At 42.4% G+C, this 27,385-nt stretch overlaps 1 protein-coding gene and 1 long non-coding RNA gene across 2 annotated transcripts in view; one reads left to right on the top strand and one right to left on the bottom strand.

The window, feature by feature from the left end:
* Positions 1 to 6,887: 6,887 nt before the first annotated feature.
* Positions 6,888 to 27,385, top strand: part of LOC144695041 (uncharacterized) — a 69,479-nt gene continuing 48,981 nt past the window's right edge. Inside the window, exons 1-2 of the long non-coding RNA XR_013579850.1 lie at positions 6,888 to 6,973; positions 9,517 to 9,588. This is a non-coding gene — a long non-coding RNA (uncharacterized LOC144695041). The remainder of the gene's footprint in view (positions 6,974 to 9,516; positions 9,589 to 27,385) is intronic.
* ppip5k2 (diphosphoinositol pentakisphosphate kinase 2) overlaps positions 25,114 to 27,385 on the bottom strand; it is a 180,890-nt gene continuing 178,618 nt past the window's right edge. The window contains exon 31 of the mRNA XM_078565916.1: positions 25,114 to 27,080. Within this exon, the coding sequence (XP_078422042.1) occupies positions 26,971 to 27,080 (110 nt within the window). The 3' untranslated portion in view covers positions 25,114 to 26,970. The remainder of the gene's footprint in view (positions 27,081 to 27,385) is intronic.

The raw sequence follows: 27,385 nt of genomic DNA, 5'->3' as shown, positions 1-27,385 counted from the left end.
ATGCCTTTTTAAAATTCTAAATATACCATATTTAATGGTTTCCCTTTATCCGCTCTTATATTGTCAAAGGACTCCAATAAATTAGTCAAACATGATTTCCCTTTTACAAAACCATGTTGTCTGTGCCTGAATGCATCATGATTTTCTAAGTGTCCTATTACTAACTCTATAATAATGGATTCTAGCTTTTTCCCCAATGACAGATGTTAGGCCAACTGACCATAGTTTCCTGCTTTCTGTCTCCCTCCTTTCTTAAATAGTGGTGTTAGATTTGCGGTTTTCCAATCCACTGGGACCCTTCCAAAATCTAGGGAATTTTGGAAGATTACAACCAATGCATCCACTATCTCGGCAGCCTCTTCTTTTAAGATCCTAAATTAAGGCTATCAGATCCAGGGGACCGGGCAGTCCCTAATCCCATTAGTTTCCCTAGTACTTTTCACCAGTGAATTGATTGTGATTGTTTTAAATTCCTCTCTCCCTGTTACACCCTGCTTTTCTACTATTGTGTCCTTTTATTTGAAGATAGATACAAAATACTTGTTCAAAGTTTCTGCCATTTCCTTGTTTCCCATTATTAATTGCCCAGTTCCACCCTTTAAGGGACAAATGCTCTGTTTTGTTATGTTTTTCCTTTGAATAACTTTGTAGAAGTTTTTACTGTCTCTTGTTATATGCCTTGTTAGTTTCCTCGCAAACTTCAATTTCTCCCTCCTTATTATTTTCTAAGTCATCCTTTTCTGGTTTCTAAAATTTTCCCAATCTTCTGGGCTAGCACTAATCTTTGCAGCATTGTACCTCATTTCTTTCAACTTAATACCATCCTTAATTGCTTTAGTTAGCCACAGATCATGCATCCTTCTCATAGAGTCTTTCTTTCTCAACAGAATATATTTTTGTTCTGAATTATGAAATATCTCCTTAAACATCTGTCACTACTTATCTGCCATCTTACCTTTTAACCTATTTCTCAGTCCACTTTAGCCAACTCGGTCTTCATAAACTTAAATAAAGGCAATCACGAGGGTAAGACACTAGTTTCAGACTGAAATTTCTCACCCTCAAACAGTATGTGAAATTCTATTAGGTTATGATCACTCTTACCTAGAGGATCCTTTACTATGAGGTAATTTATTAATCCTGTCTCATTACACATTATAAGGTCTAAAATAGTCTGTTCCCTGGTTGGTTCCAGAACATATAGAACATATTGTTCTAAGAAACTGTCCCGATTACACTTTATGAACTCGTCCTTCAGGCTACCTTTGTCAATTTGATTTGTCCAATCTATATGAAGATTAAAATCTCCCCAGGTTCAGGTGAAGGCTAGTCCTTTCACTTATGGACTTCCTATATCACAAAACTGTGAACTCTTCCCTCATCCACCAGCTCCAGAGTCATATTTGACCAAATTTTACTCTCTTTAATTTATTCAAAACATAGCACTGGAAGCAATCCAGAGACCACCTTTGAGATGTTATTTTTTCTCCTTAAACTCCCTCTTCCAGACCTCAGATACATTTGAATCTATGTCATTGGTTAGATTATGAACCATGATGTTTGCTTACTGCTTCCTCTCCATCTGCTCCATAATGTTCTTCACCCTGGCAGCAGGGAGACAACACTGCATTTGGGGTTCCGGGTCACAACTGCAAGTAAAGAAACACCAGGACCATTTTCTTATAGCTGAATCCTCAGTGCCCATGCTCTGCAAGGTTTGATTCAGAAACCAAATCTTCTCAGATGTTGTGAAATTTGACCACTTTCTGTTCGAATATCAGAATCCTCTGTTCCAGAGTCTACTTTTCTGACATGATACATAGAATTACACATAAATCCAAAGCAGAAACTGGCCATAGTACACCAGTCGTGGAGGGATGAAATGAATGTTTAAGGTGATGGATGGGGTATCAATCATGCTGAATCAAACTACGACAATTGCTAGATTATTTTGAACTTGTTAAGTATAGTTGGAGCAGTACTCAAATGGAGAGTGGCTCAACCTGTTCCCATATACCTTCAGTCTCCTTTCATTCAACCACTTATTTAGCCTATTCTTAAGCATTGGTATAGTCACTGGTTCAATCATTATTCTAGTGGTACATTCTACAGCCTCAAAACACACAAAAAAATTGGCTCCTGCACTCTGTCCTAAATTATATTCATTTAATCTTATATTCACAAACATACATTCCAGATCCCTCAATCACTGGAAACAATATTTCTAACTGTTCTGTCCCATCCCTTTATAAATTTAAACATCTCTAGCAAATCTGTCACAAATGCACCTGTCTATGACAGTACCAATAGAAAAGCACCACAAAGTTCTTGTGGAGACAATGTCTCATCTTCATACTGGTGATACTCTACCTTCCATCATGTAGTGTGGCACTACCACTATTCTAAATTGGACAGATTCAGAACACATCTAGAAGCTCCAAAATGGGCATCCTTGAGGCTCTGTGGGCCATCAGCAGCAGAACTGCATTCAACCAGAATCATAACCTCATGGCCCAGCATGTTCTCTCTACCACTGGCATCAAGCTTAGGGACCAACTCTGGTTCAATGACGAGTGTAGAAGAGCATGCCAGAAGCAGCATCAGACAATTAAAAATGAGGTGAAGATACCACACAGGACTACACATGCTATAGAAGTAATCCTATAATGGATGGATCAGACCAAAGATTTTCAGTACAGCCATATCTAATTCTGAAAGGTGGTAAAAATTCGACAACTAATGGAGAGGAGGAGGCTATATCAGGGCCATTCAACATTGTGGCTGTAGTACTGAAGGCTGAGGCACTCCAGAACTAGCTGTGCTCCTAGTTAAGCTGTTTCAGTACAGCTAGAACACTGGCAACTGCACAACAAAGTGGAAAATAACCCAGGTATGTCCTGTCAACAAAAAGCAGAACAAATCCAATCATGCAATTACCACCCATTTGTTTACTCTCATCCATCAACAGCGATAGAAGGTGTCTTCCACGTTGCTATTAAGTGGCAGTTGCTCAGGCAATAACCTGTTCACCAATGCTCAGTTTGGGTTCCGCCAGGATCACTCAGCCTCAGACCTCATTACAACTTTGGCCTAAGCATGGACAGAAGAGCCAAATTTCAAAGCTGAGGTGAGAGTGACTGCCCTCGGCATTAAGGCAGCATTTGATCGGGTGTGACAACAAGGAACCTCAGCAAAATTGAAGTTAATGGCAATCAGAGGGAAACCTCTCCACTGGCTGGAATCATAAGTAAACTGTGGGTTGTAGAAAGCCAGCCATCTCAGCCCTAGGACATTACTTCAGGAGCTCCTCAGAGTAGTGTCTTCAGTTGCTGCAATGACTTTCCCTACATCACAAGGTCAGAATTAGATATGCTCACTGATGATTGCAGTGTTCAGCATCATTCGCACCTTCTCAGATAATGAAGCTGTACCTGCCCACATGCAGTGAGGCTTGAGCTGATAGGTGACAAGTAACATTCACACCAGACAAGATACAGTCAATGGCCATCTCGAACAAGAGAGAGTCTAACTGCTCCCCTTGAAATTCAACAGAATTACCACTGCCGAATCCTTCACCATCAACATCTTGGAGATCACCATTGACTAGAAACCAACTGGACCAGCCACATAAATACTGTGGCTAAAACAGGTCAGAGGCTAGGTATTCTGTAGCAAGTGACTCACCTCCTGCCTCCCCAAAGCCTTTCCACCATCTACATGGCACAAATCAGGAGTGTGATGCAACACTCTCCATTTGAGTACAGCTCCAACTATACTTAAGTTCAAAACAATCTAGGAATAGTAGTAGTTTGATTCAGCATGATTGACACCCCATCTATCACCTTAAGCATTCGTTTCATCTCTCCACTGGTGTACCATGGCTGCAGTATACACTGCAGTAACTTACCAGCTTTTTTTCAACAGCACCTCCAAAACCCACAACCTCTACTACCTAGAAGGACTAGGGCAGCAGGTGCATGAGGCCTTCAATGCCTGCCAGTTCCCTTTCAAATCACACACCAACTTGACACCAATAATTACCACACAGGATGCAGCAGTTCGAACTGGTGACTCACCACCACTTACTTCTCAAAGGCAATTAATGCTGGCCATGCCAATGATGCTCACATTGGGGAAAAAAAGAAAATTAAAACATCAATCCTTAATTTTCTCTGTTATAATGAAAACTGTCCCAATTTTTCCAAGCCCTTTTGTCTGTATTTTTTCAGACCAGGTGGTATCCCAATAAATCTGCACTGTACTGTTTCTATTGACTTAAAACTGTGTCTAGTACTTCACTATGGTCTTACTATATATATTTACTTTGCATAGATCTCATCATTTAATTTAGTCCATTATATTCTATAGTTCTTGTCATGCAGCTCAATATTCCATTAGCTATTTTTAACACCTTAATCCACTTGAGGTGCTGCTTTTAATGTTTTGAGGCCGAACCCCAAACTCCTCTGTTCTTTTGTGTCACCCCAGCAAATATGTTGCCATTGGACACACTGAGGGTCCATGGATGTGCATGTTTCACTCCACACACATCATGTGGACGCCCCTCACAGTCATTCCTTTGTGTCTTAGTTTAAGACTGTGGATAATGCTAGTCTAGAACTTCCACGAGCATTAAACTTTCAGGAGAACCAAACTCCTCTCATTCACTTCATACAAGTATTAATTTTAGGGGAAAGACTTCCCTAATGGTGCCCATCAAAGCTGAGCTTTCAATGGTGCTGAACTCCTGGCAGGTCTAAACTCCACTCTTCTGCCCTCTCACGTGCCACTGACATCTCAGAGATCAAAACAGAAGCAATGGTTTTGTCACAATGGAAATTATCAGCACCTTCATAATCTCATTCCTCTCTCAACAATTCGACATAAATTTGCATGAAGGAAACTTTCTTGCAGATCTGCAAAGTTGAAGGATAGGTTGATTAATCAAATTAACAATAAATCTACCAGCTACCACTTGTCCGTGGAATAATCTCAGCACCAAATACTTATTTTAGTTTATGTACTATAGCAGTATCATTGATTGTGATTCTATTGTACATTTGGTAATTAAAATTCAAACACTACATTCTGGAGCTGGAAATCAGGGGAAATATTCCAAAAGGTCAAATGTATAAAATAAGCTAATTTTACTAGATTTCTCCCAATAAATGAGATTTTAAGGATAGAAAGGTTTGAAAGGCATCATTTTTAATTTACGAAATGGCATACCTCTATAGAGGACATACCTCTTTATATATCGGGCAATGTGGTCAGATATGTAATTGACAGGTCCACAGCCAAGTACTCGCTGAAAGGGCGAGTGATGTGTGTGTCCTCTAAATTAATACGCACACACATACAAATGCCTATAACTTGTTTAAAAATAAATCTGACTTTCTATCAGCTACCGGCCTGGCATTATGTCGTATTTCTTCAAAACCAATTTCCACTTATTACCCTCTAACTGTATTTATTTTTTAGCATTATTACGCATCACATCCATGATGTAACGTTTCAGCGTATCCAACAGGTTAGGAATACAGTCGTGTAAAATACATAATTTATTTTTCACTTCCGGCTACTCTCAATTAACTATCACGAATTCTATATGGTTTTACTTAATGAACACTTAAACGAGCCTAATCGGGATTACAATGACCATTAAACCCCATCCTATGTATCAAATCCTCCGACGGAATAGTGTGCTTACAACGAGCAGTAAAACCAGCAGCGTTTCCTCACTCAGTCAGACTTTGAATGCTGTTGAATTTATTGGGCCAGCTCCACGTTATTGTAAACCTTCTGTAACCGTTTCCTGTTTCTAAACAATCGTTACAGCCAAATACAAAATAAACGATATTGGAATAAATAATTCGAAGAAATTTTTAGTCTACTTGACCCTAGATTACCGGTAGATACACCGCCCAGAAAGATCCGAATCTGCAAATGCTGACCTACAATATTTTTCGACATTCACACGATCAGCCATCAGACTCCAGTAGCTCCTACCTGCCCCCTTTTCCCCCAGTGAGCTAACCTTAAACCAAGGCAGCAGACACCCAGCGAACCAAGTTGGTCAATTTCTTAGTCGATTTCAACCCATTCCCCGTGTGTCTATTTGATGTCCTCGCTTAGGGGACATTTATAAAATAACAACATGGATCATTTCGGGTTTTGTTATTTTAAAGAGAGGGTGGGGGAAGCAAAAAGAAACCAACCTGATTCCGAATTACTGAAATATCAGTCGGGTGCCGGTACTGCTACCGAGACGGTGACCGCGAAAATGCTGTAATCAGGAAGAAAAGAGAGAGCAGACTGAGTTCAGTTGTGGCAGTGGAGAGCTCCCGGATCCGTCACATGATTCTGATGTAAAAAGACATGGCAGCCCCTAGCAATTGCAATCTGTTATTAATGGTTACAGAAGAAGACCACACTAACCCTTGGGGTTTTGGGTAATTTCAGTACATTTTTAGGAATGTTTAATGAGTGGGCAGTCTCTAATCTCACCCAGCTCCTTGTAATTAGTACAATATTCTATTGCAAGGCGACAACCAGAAATTTCATACGAATCCATTTTGTGTTATAGTGCTGTAGATTATACCCTTATTGCTCCCCTTTTCCTGACCCGCCAGGTATGTTTCAGGAGGATAAATAAAGCTGAGATGTGGGATTATACATTTCAAGTGAGACTCGATAATTCACGAGCGAGGAAAACCAGTACAATGAATGGATTGTACACGTAGACACTATTCACATGGATAGTCCATATCCCAGGGCTCCATGTCATGTATTCCGTTTATAAGACGTATTAAATAATTAAAATACCAAGTCACATTTAATTTTGCAAGTAAATTCATAAAATCATAGTAATTTACAAAATAGAAAAAGGCCATGTGGCCTCTCGTGCCTTTGCTGGCTCCTTGAAAGAACACTCTTGCTTCGTTCAACACGCTAACCTTTTGTTACTAACCCTGTAAGTTGCCTGTCCTCATGAACCTGTAAAACTGCCTTTAATGTTTATGGTTAAGCTTCCACCACTCTTTCAGGTAGAACATTCCAGATCTTAAAAGGTCGCTCCAGATCTTAATTTTGCAAATTATTTTGAACACATGACTCACTCACCAGGTTTTCTCTAACTTTGTCAAAACCGTCCGTCATTTTGAAAAACTATTAGGTCACCTCTTAACGTTCTCAGGAGAATAGTCCCAACTTGTCCAGCTTCTCTGCATAACTTAAGTCCTTCAGCCAGCTAACATCCTGGTAAACTTTCTCAACACACTTTCTAAGTCCTTTACATCTTTCCTTTAGTGTGGTGCCCAGAATTGTTCACAATACTCTGGCCAAGACCTAAGCAGTGATTATGAAGTTCTAGCATTGCATCTACTTTTGTATTATGTGGCACTTTGCTGAATGCCTTCTGAAAGTCCTAGTGTGTTGCAGAATGACAACAATGATGTGGGTTCAAACCATATACTGGAAAAAAGTGAAATCAGGTCAATGTGATGCATTTAATGTGTGGGTGAAGAGAGTTTTTTTATTCATTCATGGGATGTGAGCTTTGCTGGCTGGGCCAGCATTTATTGCCCACCCTTAGTTGCCCTTGAGAAGGTGGTGGTGAGCTGCCTTATTGAACCACTGCAGTCTGTGTGGTGTAGGTACACCCACTGTGCTGTTAGGGAGTTCCAGGATTTTGACTCAGTGACAGTGAAGGAATGGCACTATATTTCCAAGTCAAGATGGTGAGTGACTTGGAGGGGAACTTCCAGGCGGTGGCGTTCCCATCCATCTGCTGCCCTTGTCCTTCTAGATGGTAGTGGTCCTGGGTTTGGAAGGTGCTGTCAAAGGAGTCTTGGTGAGTTCCTGCAGTGCATCTTGTAGATGGTACACTGTTTCTACTGCGCGTCGGTGGTGGAGGGAGCAAATGTTTGTGAGTGTGGAGTTAGCATGCTTTTGTGCTAGTTTGATTCTCATTTTCCCCCACAATGCTGGCTTGTAGCAATGCAAAAAATAGAGCCAAATGTGGAAGTCCCTCATTGTTAGTACACAGCCTCTCCATTGGTAAGTCTTCAGCTGTGCCTCCTTGTGGTGATATACAGAAACTGGGTCCCTTGCAGCCTCAGGCTAAAGCTTCATAGGAACTAGGAGGAAGTTTGGCCCCCAGACACGCAGTGTGCAGACTCACTGCCATGGGGACATATCCTGGTACTCACGAACCAAACTGGGGTCAACTAGTCTGCTCTTGCTTCTATTTGTTATGTTATCTAGAAACTCTGGGCACTGAGTTTCATCAAAAGCAACAGAATTATATTTCACTCCATTCTTTAACCTCCTAGTACAGCACTTCCAACACTCCTCCATTGGCTTCATGCCTGATGACTGACCTTGTCATTTGGAGTATAGAAGATCATACAGTAAGCAGTAGCAGGAGTATCTGAAAATGAAGTGCCAAGCTGGTGAAGCTACAACACAAGATTGGATGATAAACAGTGAAAGTAGCATGTTCTACAGAGATAAACAGTCCCACAATCAGCTAGTCAGGTCAAAGCTCCGCAATTCTGTTACATTCAATCATGAATAGTGGTCGACAATTAAGCAACTCATGGAGGGAGAGGAGGTTCCATTAACATACCTATTCTCAACAATGGCAGAGTGCAAAAGATAAGGTTGAAGCATTTGTAACCATTTTCAGCCAGAAGTGCCGAGTGGATGATTCTTAGCATCCTCCTGAGGCTCCACCATAACAGGTACTAGTCTTCAGCCAATTCAATTCACTCCATGTAATATCAAGAAATGGCTAAGTGCACTGGATATATCAATGGATGTGGGTCCCGATAACATCCCGGCTGTAGTTTTGAAGACCTGCTGTCAAGACTAGCGATGCTATTTCAGTACAACTATAATATTGGCTCTGTTGCTTTTATCCAATCAACACATTCTCAATCGTCAGCAAGATTGCAGAAGGCATTAAGAAAAGTGCCATCAAGCAGCATTTAATCACCAATCACTTGTGCGTCAACACTCAGTTTGGGCCCCGCCATTCTGTACCATGTAAATTGATTCAATTCTCTGGGCAATTGTCAGGTTAGATGCCAGTGTTTTAGTTATCCTGGAACAGCTTGGCTCAGGTCCAGACCTCATTTCCATCCATCGTTTTATCTCCACCTTTTAGCTTATTTCGATCCCTTCCCCCCACCCCACCCCAACTAGGGCCATCTGTCACTTGCTCGTCCTGCTTTCTACCCTTAATGTCACCATTAGCACATTCCTTAGCTCATATCACCACCGTCAAAACCCCTTTATCCTTTTGTCTATGACATCTTTGGCAATCTCTTCTTTGCCTCCACCTATCACTGGCCCTCTATTTAGCTCTACCTGTCCCACCCCCCCTCAAACAGCTTATATTTCACCTCATTTCTATTTTTCCTTAGTTTTGATGAAGTCACGTTAACTGTCTTCCTCTCCACAGATGCTGTCAGATCTGCTGAGTTTTTCCAACTATTTTCGTTTTTGTTTCAGATTTCCAGCATCCGCAGAATTTTGCTTTTATCTCATTACAGCCTTGCTTGAAATACCAATTTCCAGAGTGAGGTGAGAGTGAACTGCATTTAAAGTCAAGGTAGCATTTGATTGAGCGTAGCGCCAAGGAACCTAAATAAAACTGGAGTCATTGGGAATCAGGGCAAAACTCTCCAGTGGCTAACAATATACCTAGCACAAAGAAAGATGGTTGTGGTTCTTAGATGCCAATTATCTCAAGCCCAGGACATTGCTACAGGAGTTCTTCAGAGTAATGTCCTCAGCCCAACTATCCTTACCTGCTTCAGCAAAGACCTTTCCTCCCCCATAGGATCAGAAGTGAGGCTGTTAGTGTACCTTATCATCGTCCGCAACTGAAAAATGAATACGTGTATGGTTGACAGGTGAAGGTCAGATTGGACAGTGCTTCCTGTTTCTTTCCCTCTTTTTTCCACCACCACCGCCCCCGACAACTGTCCTCTGTCATTCAAGGAAAGAATGACAGAAGGTCTACACATTTTCATGCTTCCATTTCTATGATTCTATAAGAAAATGCCAGGGAAGAAGAAAAAACATTTGTAGCCCATTGAAGCACTTGACTTGCCAGATCTAGAATCCAACTGCAGTTCAACTTTCTTAATGTCTTTAAATCCATTACTTTTGGTAGCTTATTCCATATATTCATGAGAGATATTAGACTAACTGGCATATAGATTCCTGCTTTCTGTCATCTCCTTTCTTGAACAGAGGTGTTACATGTTCAGTTTTTCAATCCACTGGGACCTTTCCAAAATCTAGGGAATTCTGGAAGATTACAACCAATGCATCCACTATCTCTGCAAGCCACTTCTTTTAAGACTCTAGGATGTAGACCATCAGGTCCAAGGTACTGGTCAGCCTTTAGTCCCATTAGTTTTCCCATTACTTATTCTCCAGTGATAGTGATTGTTCCAAATTCCCCCCTCTCCTCTGCCTCGATTTTCATTCTTGGGATGCTTTTTGTATCTTCTGCTGTGAAGTCAGACAAAAAATACTTGTATAAAGCCTCTGCCATTTCCTCCTATCCCATTAATTCTGCAGTCTCACCCTCTAAGGGACCAATGCTCAATTTAGCTACTCTTTTCCTTTTTATATGCTTATAGAAACTTTCATCATCTGTTTTATATTTCTTGCTACTTTTCCCTCATTGCCAAATTTCTCCCTTTTTTTGTCATCCTTTGCTGGTTTCTACAATTTTCACAATCATCGGCCCTACCACTAATCTTCACAGCATTGTATGCCTTTTTCAATTTGATACCACCCTTAACTTCCTTAGTTAGCCATGAATGGTGGCATCCTTCTGGTAGAGTGCAATCTTCAAAAGTGCAATATATCTTTGTTGAGTGTTATGAAATATCTCCTTAAATGTCTGCCATTGAATATCTTTCATCTTAGCCTATTTTACCAATCCATTTTAGTCAATTCGCTTCATCGCTTATCATTGCCTTTATTTAAGAAGTTGCAGGCATTTCTCACTCTCAAACTGAATGTGAAATTCTAACATGCTATGATCACGCTTGCCTAGAAGATCCTTAACTTAATTAATCCTGACTCAATACACTTTACCTGGTCCAAAATAACCTGGTCCCTGATAAGTTCCAGAATGTATGGTTGTAAGAAACTTTCAAAAACGCACTTTATGAACTCATCTTCTACACTACCATTGTCGATTTGATTTGTCCAATCTATATGAAGATTAAAGTCACCCATGATTATTGCAGTACCTTACTTGTAAGCCTCGATTATTTCTTGATGTATACTCTGTCCTACTGTGTAGCTACTGTTAGGTGACTTATAAACTACTCCCAGCAGTGACTTCTTTCCTTTGCTGTTTCTTATCTACATCCAAACTGATTAGACCATAAGACCATAAGACATAGGAGCAGAAATTAGGCCATTCGGCCTATCGAGTGTGCTCCAACGTTCAATCATGGCTGATAAGTTTCTCAACCCCATTCTCCCGCCTTCTCTCCGTAACCATTGATCCCCTTACCAATCAAGAACCTATCTATCTCGGTCTTAAATACACTCATTGACCTGGCCTCCGCAGCCTTCTGTGGCAATGAATTCCATAGATTCACCACTCTCTGGCTAAAGAAATTTCTCCTCGTCTCTGTTCTAAAAGGTCTTCCCTTTACTCTGAGGCTGTGCCCTCGGGTCCTAGTCTCTCCTACTAATGGAAACATCTTCCCCATGTCCACTCTATCCAGGCCTTTCAGTATCCTGTAAGTTTCAATCAGATCCCCCCCCTCATCCTTCTAAACTCCATCGAGTATAGACCCAGAGTCCTCAAACATTCCTCATATGTTAAGCCTTTCATTCCTGGGATCATTCTTGTGAACCTCCTCTGGACCCTCTCCAGGGCCAGCACATCCTTCCTGAGATACGGGGCCCAAAATTGCTCACAATATTCTAAATGTGGTCTGACCAGAGCCTTATAAAGCCTCAGCAGCACATCCCTGCTTTTATATTCTAGTCCTCTCGAAATAAATGCCAACATTGCATTTGCCTTCCTAACTACCCACTCAACCTGCAAGTTAACCTTAAGAGAATCCTGGACTAGGATTCCCAAGTCCCTTTGCACTCCAGACTTCTGAATTCTCTCCCCATTTAGAAAATAGCCTATGCCTCTATTCTTCCTACCAAAGTGCATGACCTCACACTTTCCCACGTTGTATTCCATCTGCCACTTCTTTGCCCATTCTCCTAACCTGTCCAAATCCTTCTGCAGCCTCCCCGCCTCCTCAATACTACCTGTCCCTCCACCTATCTTTGTAACATCCATTGGCTCTCCTTTGTCTAACCTACTCATTACCTCCTCAAAGAATTCTAACAGATTTGTCAGGCATGACCTCCCCTTGATGAAACCATGCTGATTTTGCCCGATTTTACCATGCACTTCCAAGTATTCTGAAATCTCATCCTTAATAATGGACTCTAAAATCTTACCAACGACTAAGGTCAGGCTAATCGGCCTGTAATTTCCTGTCTTTTGCCTCACTCCCTTCTTAAACAGTGGGGTTACATTAGCGATTTTCCAGTCCTCTGGGACCCTCCCTAACTCCAGTGATTCCTGAAAGATCACCACTAACGTCTCCACTATCTCTTCAGCTATCTCCTTCAGAACTCTGGGGTGTAATCCATCTGGTCCAGGTGATTTATCCACCTTCAGACCTTTCAGTTTTCCTAGCACCTTCTCCTTGGCTATGGCCACCATACTCACCTCTGCCCCACTGACTCTCTTGAACTTCGGGGATGTCACTCGTGTCTTCCACTGTGAAGACTGACGCAAAGTACCTATTCAGTTCCTCTGCCATTTCTTTGTTCCCCACTACTACTTCTCCAGCGTCATTTTCCAATGGCCCAATGTCCACTTTTGCCTCTTTCTTACCCTTTATATATCTAAAAAAATTCTTGCAAACTTCTTTTATATTACTGGCTCTACATCTTGATCTTCTGAATAAAGATAATTTCTCATTATTGTACTGATCTCATCATTGATCAACAGAGCAATCCCACCCTACTTTTCCTTTCCTCCTGATGTTCCTAAATGTCAAATACGCTTGAATACTCAGCCTTGGCCACATTGCAGCCATGGCTTTGTAATGGCTATTATATGATACTAGTTTATTTCTATTTTGGCTATCAAGTGATCCATTTTAAGATTAAAAAAAAATTCATTACACGATGTGGGCTTCGTTGGCTGGGCCAACATTTATTGCCCATCCCTAGTTGCCCTTGAGAAGGTGCTGGTGAGCTGCCTTCTTGAACTGCTGCAGTCCATGTGGTGTAGGTACACCCACAGTGCTGTTAAGGAGAGAGTTCCAGGATTTTGACCCAGCGACAGTGAAGGAATGACTATATATTTTCAAGACAGGATGGTGAACGACTTGGAGGTGTCGCCCATCTATCTGCTACCCTTGTCCTTCTAGATGGTAGTGGTTATGGGTTTGGAAGGTGCTGTCAAAGGAGCCTTGGTGAATTCCTGCAGTGCATCTTGTAGATGGTACACACTGCTGCTACTGTGCATCAGTGCTGGAGGGAGTGAATGTTTGTGGATGTGGTGCCAATCAAGTAGGCTGCTTTTTCCTGGACGGTGTCAAGCTTCTTGAGTGTTGTGGGTGCTGCATTCATCCAGGCAAGTGGGGAGTATTCCATCACACTCCTGACTTGTGCCTTGTAGATGGTGGACAGGCTCTGGGGAGACAGGTGGTGAGTTACTTGTCACACGATTCCTAGCCTCTGACCTGCTCTTGTAGCCATAGTATTTATATGGCTAATCCAGTCCAGTTTCTGGTCAATGGTAACCCCCAGGTTGTTGATAATGGAGGATTCAATGATGATAATGCCATTGAACATCAAGGGGAAATGGTTGGATTTTCTCTTGTTGGAGATGCTCATTGCCTGACACTTGTGTGTACAAATGTTACTTGCCACTTGTCAGCCCAAGCCTGGATATTGTCCAGGTCTTGCTGCATTTGGACATGGACTGCTTCAGTATCTGATGAATTGCAAATGGTGAACATTGTGCAATCATCAGCGAACACCCCCACTTCTGACCTTATGATGGAAGGATGTTCATTGATGGAGCAGCTGAAGGTGGTTGGACCGAGGACACTACCCTGAGGAACTCCTGTAGTGATGTCCTGGAGCTCAGATGACTGACCTCCAACAACCACAATTATCTTCCTTTGTGCTAAGTATGACTCCAACCAGCAGAGAGTTTTCCCCCTGATTCCCATTGACCCCATTTTGCTAGGGCTCCTAGATGCTTATACTTGGTCGAATGTGGCTTTGATGACAAGGGCAGTCACTCTCACCTCATCTCGGGAGTTCAGCTCTTTTGTCCATGTTTGAACCAAGGCTGTAATGAGGTCAGGAGCTGAGTGGCCCTGCCGGAACCCAAACTGGGCATCAGTGATCAGATTATTGCTAAGCGAGTGCCACTTAATAGCACTGTCGTTGGCCCATTCCATTATTTTACTGATGTTCGAGAGTAGACTGATGGGGCAATAATTGGCTGGGTTGGATTTGCCCTGCTTTTTGTGTACAGGACATACCTGGGCAACTTTCCACATAGCCGGGTAGATCTGAGTGTTGTCGTTGTACTGGAATAGCTTGGCTAGGGGTGTGGCAAGTTCTGCAGCACAAGTCTTCAGTACTATTGCCAGAATATTGTAAGAGCCCATAGCCTTTACACTATCCAGTGCCTTCAGCTGTTTCTTGATATCACAGAGTGATTTGAATTGGCTGCAGGCTGGCATCTGAGATGTTGGGGACCTCCGGAGTAGGCCAAAATGGATCATCCATTCGGCACTTCTGGCTGAAGATTGTAGCAAATGCTTCAGCGTTATCTTTTGCATTGATGTGCTGGGTTCCTCCATCATTGATGATGGGGATATTTATGGATTCTTCTCTTCCAGTGAGTTGTTTAATTGTCCACTACTATTCATGACTGGATGTGGCAGGACTGCAGAGCTTAGATCTGATCCATTTGTTGTGCGAAAGCTTAGCTCTGTCTATCATTTACTGCTTATGCTGTTTGGCACGCAATTAGTCCAGTGTTATAGCTTCACCAGGTTGACACCTCATTTTTAGGTATGCCTGGTGCTGCTCCTGGCATGCCCTCCTGCACTCTTCATTGAATCAGGGTTGATCCCCCAGCTTGATGGTAATGGTAGAGTGTGGGTTATGCTGGGCCATGAGGTTACAGATTGTGTTCAAGTACAATTCTGCTGCTGCTGATGGTCCACAGCACCTCATAGATGCCCAATTGAGTTGCTAGATCTGTTCGAAATCTCTCCCATTTAGCACAGTGGTAGTACCACACAACATGATGGAGGGTATCCTCAATGCGAAGGCGGGACTTCGCCTCCACAAGGACTGTACGCTGGTCACTCCTACCGATGCTGTCATGGACAGATGCATCTGCGGCAGGCAGGTTGGTGAGGAAGAAGTCAAGTATGTTTTTCCCTCTTGTTGGTTCCCTCACCACCTACTGCAGACCCAGTCTAGCAGCTATGTCATTTAGGACTCGGTCAGCTTGGTCAGTAGTGGTACTACCAAACCAGTTTGGTGATGGACATTGAAGTCCACCACCCAGAGTACATTCTGCACCTGAGCTGCCCTCAGTGCTTCTTCCAACTGGTGTCCAACATGGAGGAGCACTGATTCATCGGCTGAGGGAGGGCAGTAATGTTGCAAGCATTCAGATAGAGAGCTTTTAAATATGTGCTTTTACCATTTTTGCTTACTCTGACCTCATTTGCTGGTACACACTTTTGTTTCTATGTTCTGCATTTCCTGTCACACTCAGGTTATCATTACCTGTATCATTACCCTGCACTATTGCCTTGTCCTCTCCAGTTTTCCAAATCTCCCCTCATGTGAATTCTCCCTCCATTTAGTTCAAGAACGTAAGAAACAGTAGGAATAGGCCATTTAGCCCTTCAAACCCACTCCACCATTCAATGAGATCATGGCTGATCTTCTACTTTATTTTCCTGCACTATCCTGGGGGAGGCGGTGGTGTAGTGGTGTTGTCACTAGTAATCCAGAGACCCAGGATAAAGCTATGGGGACACGGGTTCAAATCCCACCATGGCAGATGCTGGAATTAAAAGTTTGATGATGACGACCATTGTCGTAAAAACCCATCTAGTTCACTAATGACCTGGCCTACGTGTGACTCCAGATCCACAGCAACGTGGTTGACTCTTAAATGGCCTAGCAAGCCACTCAGTTGTGACAAACCACTAAAAAGTCTAAGGCTGGACCACCTGGCATTGACCTAGGCACTGGAAACAACAATGGCAAATTCAGCCCTGTTGACCCTGCAAAGTCCTTACTAACATTTGCGGGCTAGTGCCAAAATTGGGAGAGCTGTCTTGCAGACTAGTCAAGCAACAGCCTGACATAGTCATCCTCATGGAATCATACCTTACAGACAATGTCCCAGAGGCCACCATCACCATCCTTGGGTCTGTCCTGTGACAGATCCAGCAAAGGTAATGGCACAATGGTATACAGTCAGGAGGGAGCTGCCCTACATGTCCTCAACATTGATGCTGGACCCCATGAAGTCTCATGGCATCAGCCCAAACATGGGCAAGGAAACCTCCTGCTGATTACCACATACTGCCTCCTGCCCCTCAGCTGATGAATCAGTCGTCCTCCATGTTGAACACCATTTAAAGGAAGCACGGAGGGTGGCACGGGCACAGAACTTACTCTGGGTGGAAACATCAATGTCCATCACCAAGAGTAGCACAGCCACAGGCCCGAGCTGGCCGAGTCCAAAAGGACATAGCTGCTAGACTGGGTCTGTGACAGATATTGAGAGAACCAATAAGAGGGAAAAACATACTTGACTTCATCCTCACCAACTTGCCTGCCACAGATGCATCTCTCCATGACAGTATTGGTAAGAGTGGCCACTGCACAGCCCTAGCAATGACGACTTCACATTGAGGATACCCCCCGTTGTGTGGCACTACCACCATGCTAAATGGGATAGATTTTTGAACATATCTAGCAAATCAAGACTGGACAACCACGAGGTGCTGTGGGGCGGCAGCAGCAGCAGAAGAATTGTACTCAACTACAATCAGTAACCTCATGGCCAGGCATGTCCCCCACTCTACCGTTGCCACCAAGTGAGGGGATCAACCATGGTTCAATGAAGAGTGCAAGAGGGCATGCCAGGAGCAGCACCAGGCTTACTAAAAATGAGGTGTCAATCTGAAGAAGCTATAACACAGGACTACTTGCGTGCCATACAGCATAAGCAGCAAGTGATAGAGAAAGCTAAGTTATTCCACGGTCAGTGGATCAGATCCAAGCTCTGCAGTCCTGCCATATCCAGCCATGAATAGAGGAGGACAGTTAAACAACTCACTGGAGAAGGAGGCCTCACAAATATCACCATCCTCAATGATGGGGGAGCCCAGCACAGCAGTGCAAAAGATAAGGCTGAAGCACTTGCAACCAGCTTCAGCCAAAAGTGCCGAGTGGATGATCCATCTCGGCCTCCTCTGGAGGTCCCCAGCATCACAGATGCCAGCCTTCAGCCAATTCGATTCATAGAAACATAGAAAGCAGGTGTAGGTCATTCGGCCCTTCAAGTCCACTCCGCCATTCAATATGATCATCGGTGATCCTCTATCTCAATGCCATACTCTCACTCTCTCCCCATACCCCTTGACGCCTTTAGAGTCCAGAAATCTATTTCCTTCTTAAATATGTTCAGTGACTTGGCCTCCACAGCCCTCTTTGGTAGAGAATTCCACAGGTTCATCACCCTCTGAGTGAAGAAGTTTCTCCTCATCTTAGTCCTAAATAGCCTACCCTGTATACTGAGACTGTGACCACTTGTTCTATATCCCCAGCCAGAGGAAACATCATCCCTGCACCTAGTCTGTCCACTATCAGAATTTTATGTTTCAATGAGATCTCCTCTCATTCTTCTAAACTCCAGGGAATACAGGCCTAGTCGAGCCAATCTCTCCTCATTCGACCATCCTGCTATTCCAGCAATCAGCCTAGTGAACCTTCGCTGCACTCACTCTTTGGCAAATACATCCTTTCTTGGGTAAGGAGACCAAAACTGCACACAATACTCCAGGTGTGGTGTCACCAAGGCCCTGTACAGCTGCAGTAAGACATCCTTGCTCCTGTACTCAAGTCCTCTCGCAATGAAGGCCAAGATACCATTTGCCTTCTTAACTGCTTGCTGCACCTGCATGCTTGCTTTCAGTGATTGGTGTACAAGGACACCCAGATCCCTTTGTACATCAACATTTCCCAAATTATCACCATTTAAATAATACTGTCTCATTCTGGTTTTCCTACTTAAATGGATAATCTCACGCTTATCCACATTATACTGCATCTGCCATGTGTTTGTCCACTCACTCAACTTGTCTAAATTGCCTTGAAGCTTACATTACAAGACTCACATTCCCACCAAGTTTTGTGTCATCAGCAAACTTGGAAATATTACATTTGGTTCCCTCATTCAAATCATTGACATATATTGTGAATAGCAGGAGCCCAAGCACCAATCCCTGCAGTACCCCACTAGTCACCGACTGCAACTCTGAAAAGATTCATTTATTCCTACTCTCCGTCTGCTAACCAATTCTCAATCCATGCCAATATATTACCCCCAATCCCATGTGCTTTAATTTTACACATCAATCTCTTATGTGGGACTTTATCAAAAGCCTTCTGAAAATACAAATATACCACACCCACTATTTCTCCCTTATCTATCCTGCTAGTTATGTCCTCAAAAAACTCCAGTCGGTTTGTCAAACATGATTTCACTTTCATAAATCCATGCTGTCTTTGTCTAATTTCATCCCTATTTTCTAAGTGTCCTGTTATCACATCCTTCATAATAGACTGTAGCATTTCCCTATTACCGATACTAGGCTAACCAATCTGTAATTTCCTGTTTTCTCCCTCCCTTTTTTTTTAGATAAGTGGAGATACGTTTGCCACCTTCCAATCTGCTGGGATTGTTCCAAAATCTACAGAATTTTGGAGGGTGACAACCAACATATCCACTATTTCCATGGCCACATCCTTTAGTACCCTGGGATGTACATTACCAGGCCCGGGGATTTATCAGAGATTCACTCCAGGTGATATCAGTAAACGGCTGAAGGCACTGGTTACTGCAAAGGCTATAGGCCCTGACAATATTCCGGCAGTAGTACTGAAGACTTGTGCTTCAGAACCTGCCACACCCCTAGCTAAGCTGTTCCAATACAAGTACAATATTGGCATCTGCCCGGCTATGTGGAAAATTGCCCAGGTATGTTCACTACACAAAAAGCAGGACAAGTCCAATGTGGCCAATCACCAACCCATCAGTCTATTCTTTATCATTAGTAAAATGATGGAAGGGGTCATCGACAGTGCTATCAAGTGGCACTTGCTTAGCAATAAGCTGCTCACTGATGCTCAGTTTGGGTTCCACCAGGCCACTCAGCTCCTGACCTCATTACAGCCTTGGTTCAAACATGGACAAAAGAGCTGAATTCCAGATGTGAGGTGAGACTGACTGCCCTTGACATCAAGGCAGCATTTAACTGAGTGTGGCATCAAGGAGTCTGAGCAAGGCTGGGGTCAATGGGAACCAGGGGAAAACTCTCTGCTGGTTGAAGCCATAACTAGCAGAAAGGAAGATGGTCGTGGTTTTTGGAGGTAAATCATCTCAGCTCCAGGACATCACTGCAGAAGTTCCTCAGGGTAGTGTCCTAAGCCCAACCATCTTCAGCTGCTTCAAAAATGACCTTCCCTCCATCAAACAAACAGTCAGAAGTGGGTATGTTTGCTGATGATTGCACAATGTTCAGCACCATTCCTGACTCCTCAGATACTGAAGCAGTCCATATCCAAATGCAGCAAGATCTGGACAATATCCAGGCTTGGGCTATCAAGTGGCAAGTAACATTCGCACCACACAAGTGCCAGGCAATGACCATCTCCAACAAGAGAGTATCTAACCATTGCTCCTTGATATTCAATGGCATTACGATCACTGAATCCCCCACTATCAACATCCTGGGGGTTACCATTGACCAGAAACTGAACCGGACTAGCCAAATAAATAATGTGGCTACAAGAGCAGATCAGAGACTAGCAATCCTGTGGCAAGTAACTCACCTCCTGACTCCCCAAAGCCTGTCCACCATCTACAAGGCACAAGTCAGGAGTGTGATGGAATACTCTCCACTTGCCTGGGTGAATGCAGTTCCAACAATGCTCAAGGAACTTAACACCATCCAGGGCAAAGCAGCTCACTTGATTGGCAACACATGCACAAACATTCACTCCCTCCACCACCAATGCATAGTGGCAGCAGTGCGTACCATCTACAAGGTGTACTGCAGGAATTCACCAAGGCTCCTTAAACAGCACCTTCCAAGCCTATGACTGCTACCATTTAGAAGGACAAGGGCAGCAGATAGATGGGAACACCACCACCTGCAAGTTCCCCTCCAAGCCACACACCATCCCGGCTTGGAACTATATTGCTGTCCCTTCACTGCCGCTGGGTCAAAATCCTGGGACTCCCTAATAGCTCTGTGGTGTACGTACACCACATGGAATACAGTGGTTCAAGAAGGCAGCTCACTACCATATTCCCAAGGGCAAGTTGGAATGGGCAATAAATGCTGGCCTAGCCAGTGACACCCACATCCCACAAATGAAAAAAAATATTGCCCTTCATACCTCCTTTTGTTCAGATTTAAGGCCCTAGTTTTGGAATGAATTATATCACTTTCAAACTTAATTCCATCATATTCTGGTCATTATTTCCTAAAGACTCCTTTGCAGCAAAGTTATTCATTAGCCCTTTCTCATTACATAATACTAAGTCTGAAATAGCCCAATATCCACTTGGTTCTTCAACATACTGCTCCAGAAACCCATCTCGTACACACTCCAGGGATTCATTCGCCACAGCATTAGTGTTAATTAGGTTTACCCAGTCTATGTGTAAATTGAAGCCCCCCATTATTACTGTATTACCCCCATATTACATGCAACTCCAATTTCCTGATTTATAGTGTACCCAACATTACCATGACAGTTTGGTGGCTTATAAACAACACCCACCGATGTGTTTTTTTTATTCATTCATGGGATGTGGGCTTCGCTGGCTGGGCCAGCATTAATTGCTCACCCCTAGTTGCCCTTGAGAAGGTGGTGGTGAGCTGCCTTCTTGAACTGCTACAGTCCATGTGCTGTAGGTACACCCACAGTGCTGTTGCGGAATTCCAGGATTTTGACCCAGCAACAGTGAAGGAACGGCGATATATTTCCAAGTCAGGATGCTAAGTGACTTGGAGGGGAACTTCCAAGTGGTGATGTTCCCATCTATCTGCTGCCCTTGTCTTTCTAGGTGGTGTTGTCATGGGTTTGGAAGGTGCTGTTGAAGGGGCCTTGGTGAATTCCTACAGCGCATTTTTTTGCCGCTCCTTGCTGTTTCTTAGCTCCACCCAAACTGATACTACATCTTGATCCTTTGATCCAAGATCGTCTCTCACTAATCTACTGGCCTCATCCCTTATTAACAGAGCCACCTCACATCCTTTTCCTTTTTACTTATCCTTCCTAAATGACGAACATCCTTGAATATTCAGTTCCCAGTCTCAGTCATCCTGTAACCACATCTCTGTAATGGCAATTAAATCATACCCACTTATCTCTATTTGCCATGACCTCTGGCTGTTCACCCACCCCCCGAAGAATGTCCTGCAGTCACTATGTGACATCCTTGACTCTGACACCAGGAAGGCAACAAACCATCCTGGAGTCATGTCTATGGCCGCAGAAATGCATGTCTGTTCCCCTAACAAATCCTCTATCATTGTTGCTCTTCTCATCTTCTTTCTCCCCTCCTGTGCAGCTGATCCACCTGCAGTGCCACAGACTTGGCTCTTGCTGGACTCCTCTGAGGAGCCATCACCCTCATCAATATCCAAAATGGAAAACCGGTGAGCAAATGCCATTGACTCAGGGGACTCCTGTGCTACCTGCCTGGTTCTCTTACACTACCTGGCGATCACCCATTCCCTCTCTGCCTGCATGCTCCTAACCTGTGGTGTGACCACCGTAATAACTGATATCCATGTAGTTCTCTGCCTTTTAGATGCACTACATTGACTCTAGCTACCGCTCGAGTTCCACAACCCAGAGCTGAAGCTTCTGCAGCCAGTGATACTTCTGCAGATGTGTTTGTCTCGGACACATAGCATGTCCACGACTTCCCACATGCCACAGGATGCACACTCCACTCAGCCAAGCTGCCCTGCCATACCTTTGCTTATAATAGCTTGTGAATTTGAATAGGGAGGATAACTCAGCAGTTATTCACCAAACAGCTTCTTCCCTTCTACCGAAGGAAGAACCAAATACTTGAGGTTGAGGAAGGTAGAAAAAGGAGCACCTCCTTCCTTCTTCCCTGAACTCCTTCATTCACCAAAAACCCAGCTGCTCACTCTGTGAAGTCCTATTCTATCATCCCATCCTCTCATCATATACTTGTACCATTATCCAGAACCAGATCCAGCAGTGCCTTCTTTCTTGTTGGAGTATAACCATACTGAAAACAGATCCAGACACATTCTTAAAATTGCTTCTCCTAGCTGCAACACAATATTTTGGATAACCAAAGGTAGAATGAAGTGAAAGTCCTCCACTATTATAGGCCTTTTAATTTTTGCAGTTTGCTTCAAATTTTCCACATATCTCTTCCTATCACAGAATCTCACAATGCACAAGAGGCCCTTCGGCCCATCAAGTCTGCACCGACACGTGAGAAACACCTGACCTACCTGCCTAATCCCATTTATCAGCACTTGGCCCATAGCCTTGAATGTTATAACATGCCAAGTGCTCACCCAGGTACTTTTTAAAGGGTGTGAGACAACCCACCTCCATCACCCTCTGGGTAAAAAGTTTTTCCTCACATCCCCCCTAAACCTCCTGCCTCTCACCTTGAACTTATGCCCCCTTGTGACTGACCCTTCAACTAAGGGGAACAGCTGCTCCCTATCCACCCTGTCTATGCCTCTCATAATCCTGTACACCTCGATCAGGTCGCCCCTCAGTCTTCTCTGCTCCAACGAAAACAACCCAAGTCTATCCAGCCTCTCTTCATAACTTAAATGTTTCATCCCAGGCAACATCCTGGTGAATCACCTCTGCACCCCCTCCAGTGCAATCACATCCTTCCTATAATGTGGCGACCAGAACTGCACGCAGTACTCCAGCTGTGGCCTCACCAAGGTTCGATACAACTCCAACATGACCTCCCTACTTTTGTAATCTATGCCTCAATTGATAAAGGCAAGTGTCCCACATGCCTTTTTCACCACCCCACTAACATGCCCCTCTGCCTTCAGAGATCTATGGACACACACGCCAAGGTCCCTTTGTTCCTCAGAACTTCCTAGTGTCATGCTGTTCATTGAATATTTCCTTGTCAAATTACTCCTTCCAAAGTGTATCACCTCTCACTTTTCAGGGTTAAATTCCATCTGCCACTTATCTGCTCATTTGACCATCCCATCTATATCTTCCTGTAGCCCAAGACACTCAACCTCACTATTAACCACCCAGCCAATCTTTGTGTAATCTGCAAACTTACTAATCCTACCCCCCACATAGTCATCTATATAAATGACAAATAATAGGGGACCCAGCACAGATCCCTGTGGTATGCCACTGGACACTGGCTTCCAGTCACAAAAGCATCCTCTGTCATCACCCTGTCTCCTACAACTCAGCCAATTCTGAATCCACCTTATTAAATTACCCTGTATCCCATGTGCATTTGCCTTCTTTATAAGTCTCCCGTGTGGGACCTTGTCAAAGGCTTTGCTGAAATCCATATAAACTACATCAACTGCACTACCCTCATCTATACACCTGGTCATGTCCTCAAAAAATTCAATCAAATTTGTCAGGCATGACCTCCCTCTGACAAAGCTATGCTGACTATCCCTGATCAAACCTTGCCTCTTCAAATAGAGATAGACTCTCTCCTTCAGAATTTTCTCCAATATTTTCCCTACCACTGACGTGAGGCTCACTGGCCTGTCGTTCCCTGGCTTATCTCTACAACCCTTCGTAAATAGCGGAACCACATTAGCTGTTCTCCAGTCCTCTGGCACTTCCCCCATGGCCAGAGAGGAATTAAATATTTGGGTCAGAGCCCCTGCGATCTCCTCCCTTGCCTCCCTCAGCAGTCTGGGACACACATCATCTGGACTTGGAGATTTTTAAGCCTGCCAACACCTCCAATACCTTGTCACTCCCTATATCAATTTGCTTAAGAACGTCATAGTCTCTCTCCCCGAGTTTGATACCTTCATCCTCATTCTCTTGGGTGAAGACAGATGTGAAGTATTCATTCAACACTCTAGCGATGTCCTCTGGCTCCACCCATAGATTGCCCCCTTGGTCCCTTATGGGCCCCACTCTTTCTCTGATTATCCTCTTCCCATTGATATACTTTATAGAATATTTTGGGATTTCCCCTACTTTTGAGATTTTTATCTTGATCGCTTCTGTTACTGTCTTTTAATAATACATAATTGTGGAGCTGGTAAGATTTATTCCACATCCTCTATGGAGTACAGTTGTTACATCTCAACAGGATAAGATAATTTGCAGATGCAAAATAGTGATCACTATTTGAGGAGCATATATTAAATGGGTAACAATTTATATACCATAAATTTATTTACATCAGGACTGGGGATTCAACTTTACATCTCAATGGAATAAAAGAGACGACCATCTGTAGCAAAATGTCACTGGCGGTGGCAATTCGTGAAATATTGCAGCTTGACTGAAAATGGCATAGCTTCTTACCACTGTAGCAGAAATCCCTTCAACTGATAAGAGTAAAAAGATCAAAGGAACCTCTAGATGAAATCTTGCAAATGCCCCTTTTAATAGCAATCATAATTGATGATAAAGATCAGTAGAGTTAAGGTAAATAATGTTCCGTGTAACACAGTTGTACGTTAAAGATGAAGTTCAATATATGCTAGTTTATTTGGCAAACTTGGTATATATAATGCAACGACCAATTTACAGGAACAAAAGATATGTGGTTCAAAACATGTCAAATTTTTACTGTTTGAAACTGCAGTTAAAACTCAGTTGGAGAAATATGTACTTGGGCAACAGCTCAAATATTCTCATATTTTAAATGGTTATAAATCAACATGACATTGCTGAATGCTCCACTGAATGCAGTTAACCTTATAAAGTAACACATTTTCCATAAGACATGCTATTCCATGTTAACTGGAGAATAATTCACAATAGGACACAAAATCAATGTAGAGTTGAAAGTTTTGTGTTCCATAACATAGTATGTAAACAATAAAAAACAAAGTACTGAACAATATATACAGATACATAATCCTCTTTACAAAACATATCTGTAATCCATTTCATATAAAAACATATATAATTAGATTTAAATTTTGTTTGCAGCTAAATCTGTGACCTGACATAAATTTCAATAAACTTCCTTAAAACTGTGAAGCTCTACATTTGCATGTTAAGCAATGTTTTAAATGAGACAAAAACACAAGGCTACATTTATTGATAACTTGTATTTTCAAAATAAAAATACTTCTGTGTCAGTTTAAATGTCCTTTACAAAAATGTTTATCAAGTACCATAGCTCAAAATTGCTCCGTTAAACAACGTTTTCTCTCTAATATATATATATATTATACACATAAGAACAGAAACAATTTTTCATCAAAATTGCACGTTTCTCCAATGCAAACCTACACCCAAAACAAAAACCTTTTAGGTCAATTACAGGTTGAAATCACAGTAACAATGTGAATTAGAGTCTGGACATACACGTGCATCTATAACCTTGGTTGTGACTAGTGTAATCCAAAACATGGTGCAAACAATCTTTTTAAAAAGGAAGAGAAAGGAAATGATGTCTATCAATCTTGCTTAATATATCCTCAGAATTATGTAAACAAATCTAATTTTTATTGTATATCATGAAATATAAATAGCTCACTCACTTCTTTAATTTTAACTCAGTCACACATCTAATCATTTATTGAGAAAAGCTAAAATTGAAAAGCGACACAAGGTATTGAAGCACACAAGATCCGTCATGTTAACCTGCAATAACAATGTAATAATTAGGTGTTCTGAATGGAAAAAAAACAAACTGTAATATAGATAAATGGAACCAAATACAATAATTGGGTTTTCAAGACAATTTGCATGAGTTTCCCTACATTTTACCATCAAGTGGAAATGTTATAGGGAATAAAATTACTCATTAAGGGAGCAAAGAATGGTTGACAAATAGCTTTTACATACGCAGTTTTTAATCACGATGAGTTTGACTAAAATGTGCAACTTCATTTACAAAACATGAGATGTCACATTTCCCATTAAACATAGTTATAATGTGACTTAATAAAGATGAGCATATAAAGGGAATTCAAATCCAAACTGCATATTTGGATTACAGCTTTACCGAATGCAATTTCACCAGACAGGAAACTTTCTATTGCAGTTCTAGTTCTTCTGGAAATGCTACGCAGGTGGAGGAAATAAAAAATCTAGCATTATATTAACCTCAGTCACTGTGTGCCAAAATTCAATTGTTCTAAAAATGACAAATATACGGAATACCTACCATCAACTTTTAATATTAACTGTTCATGTGATGTGTCTTGGCACAAACAAACGATTAAGGGATAGTATTTTTTTTCTTTTTAATTAAGTATTTGTACACAAAGAATACATTTTTTAAGGCTATTATATTTTCATTTATTTCCATGTACTACAAATTGGTGTGGACCAGCTTACTTCAAGGCAGTTTTCCATTCATCAGCTTTAGTCATCTTTAGCTCTCATGGAGTTGTCGCTTAGGCCGATGAAGGGTGTATTTTTTGTCGGTGAAGATGGCCCTGCGATAGACACATTGCTGGAAGATCCACAACTGGCTGCATGGCAAAAAAGGCAAGGAAATTCACCTTTAAGCGAGTTCACCTTTAAGTTAATTCACCTAAAAGGCAATATTATTTTTAATTGCAAGAATAAACGGCAAGCATTTAAAGCAGCAAGAATGGATGTACAGCAAATCTATATTAATTGAAATAACTAAATCTGTTTCCAAGGTAGCACACTAAAAAAATGGACCTTGCTAAGAAGCCAAGTGAATTAGGAGAATCAAAAAACACACAGCATTCATTATATCTTAATCTAGTAGGTTGCAACAAACTTGTTTGCTCATTGGGCACTAAAATCT

This window comes from Cetorhinus maximus, chromosome 2 (genome assembly GCF_964194155.1).
Source record: "Cetorhinus maximus chromosome 2, sCetMax3.hap1.1, whole genome shotgun sequence".
In the NCBI taxonomy this organism is placed as follows: domain Eukaryota; kingdom Metazoa; phylum Chordata; class Chondrichthyes; order Lamniformes; family Cetorhinidae; genus Cetorhinus; species Cetorhinus maximus.
The sequence above is the reverse complement of the archived record's forward strand: the minus strand, read 5'-3'. Positions and strand labels throughout refer to the sequence as shown.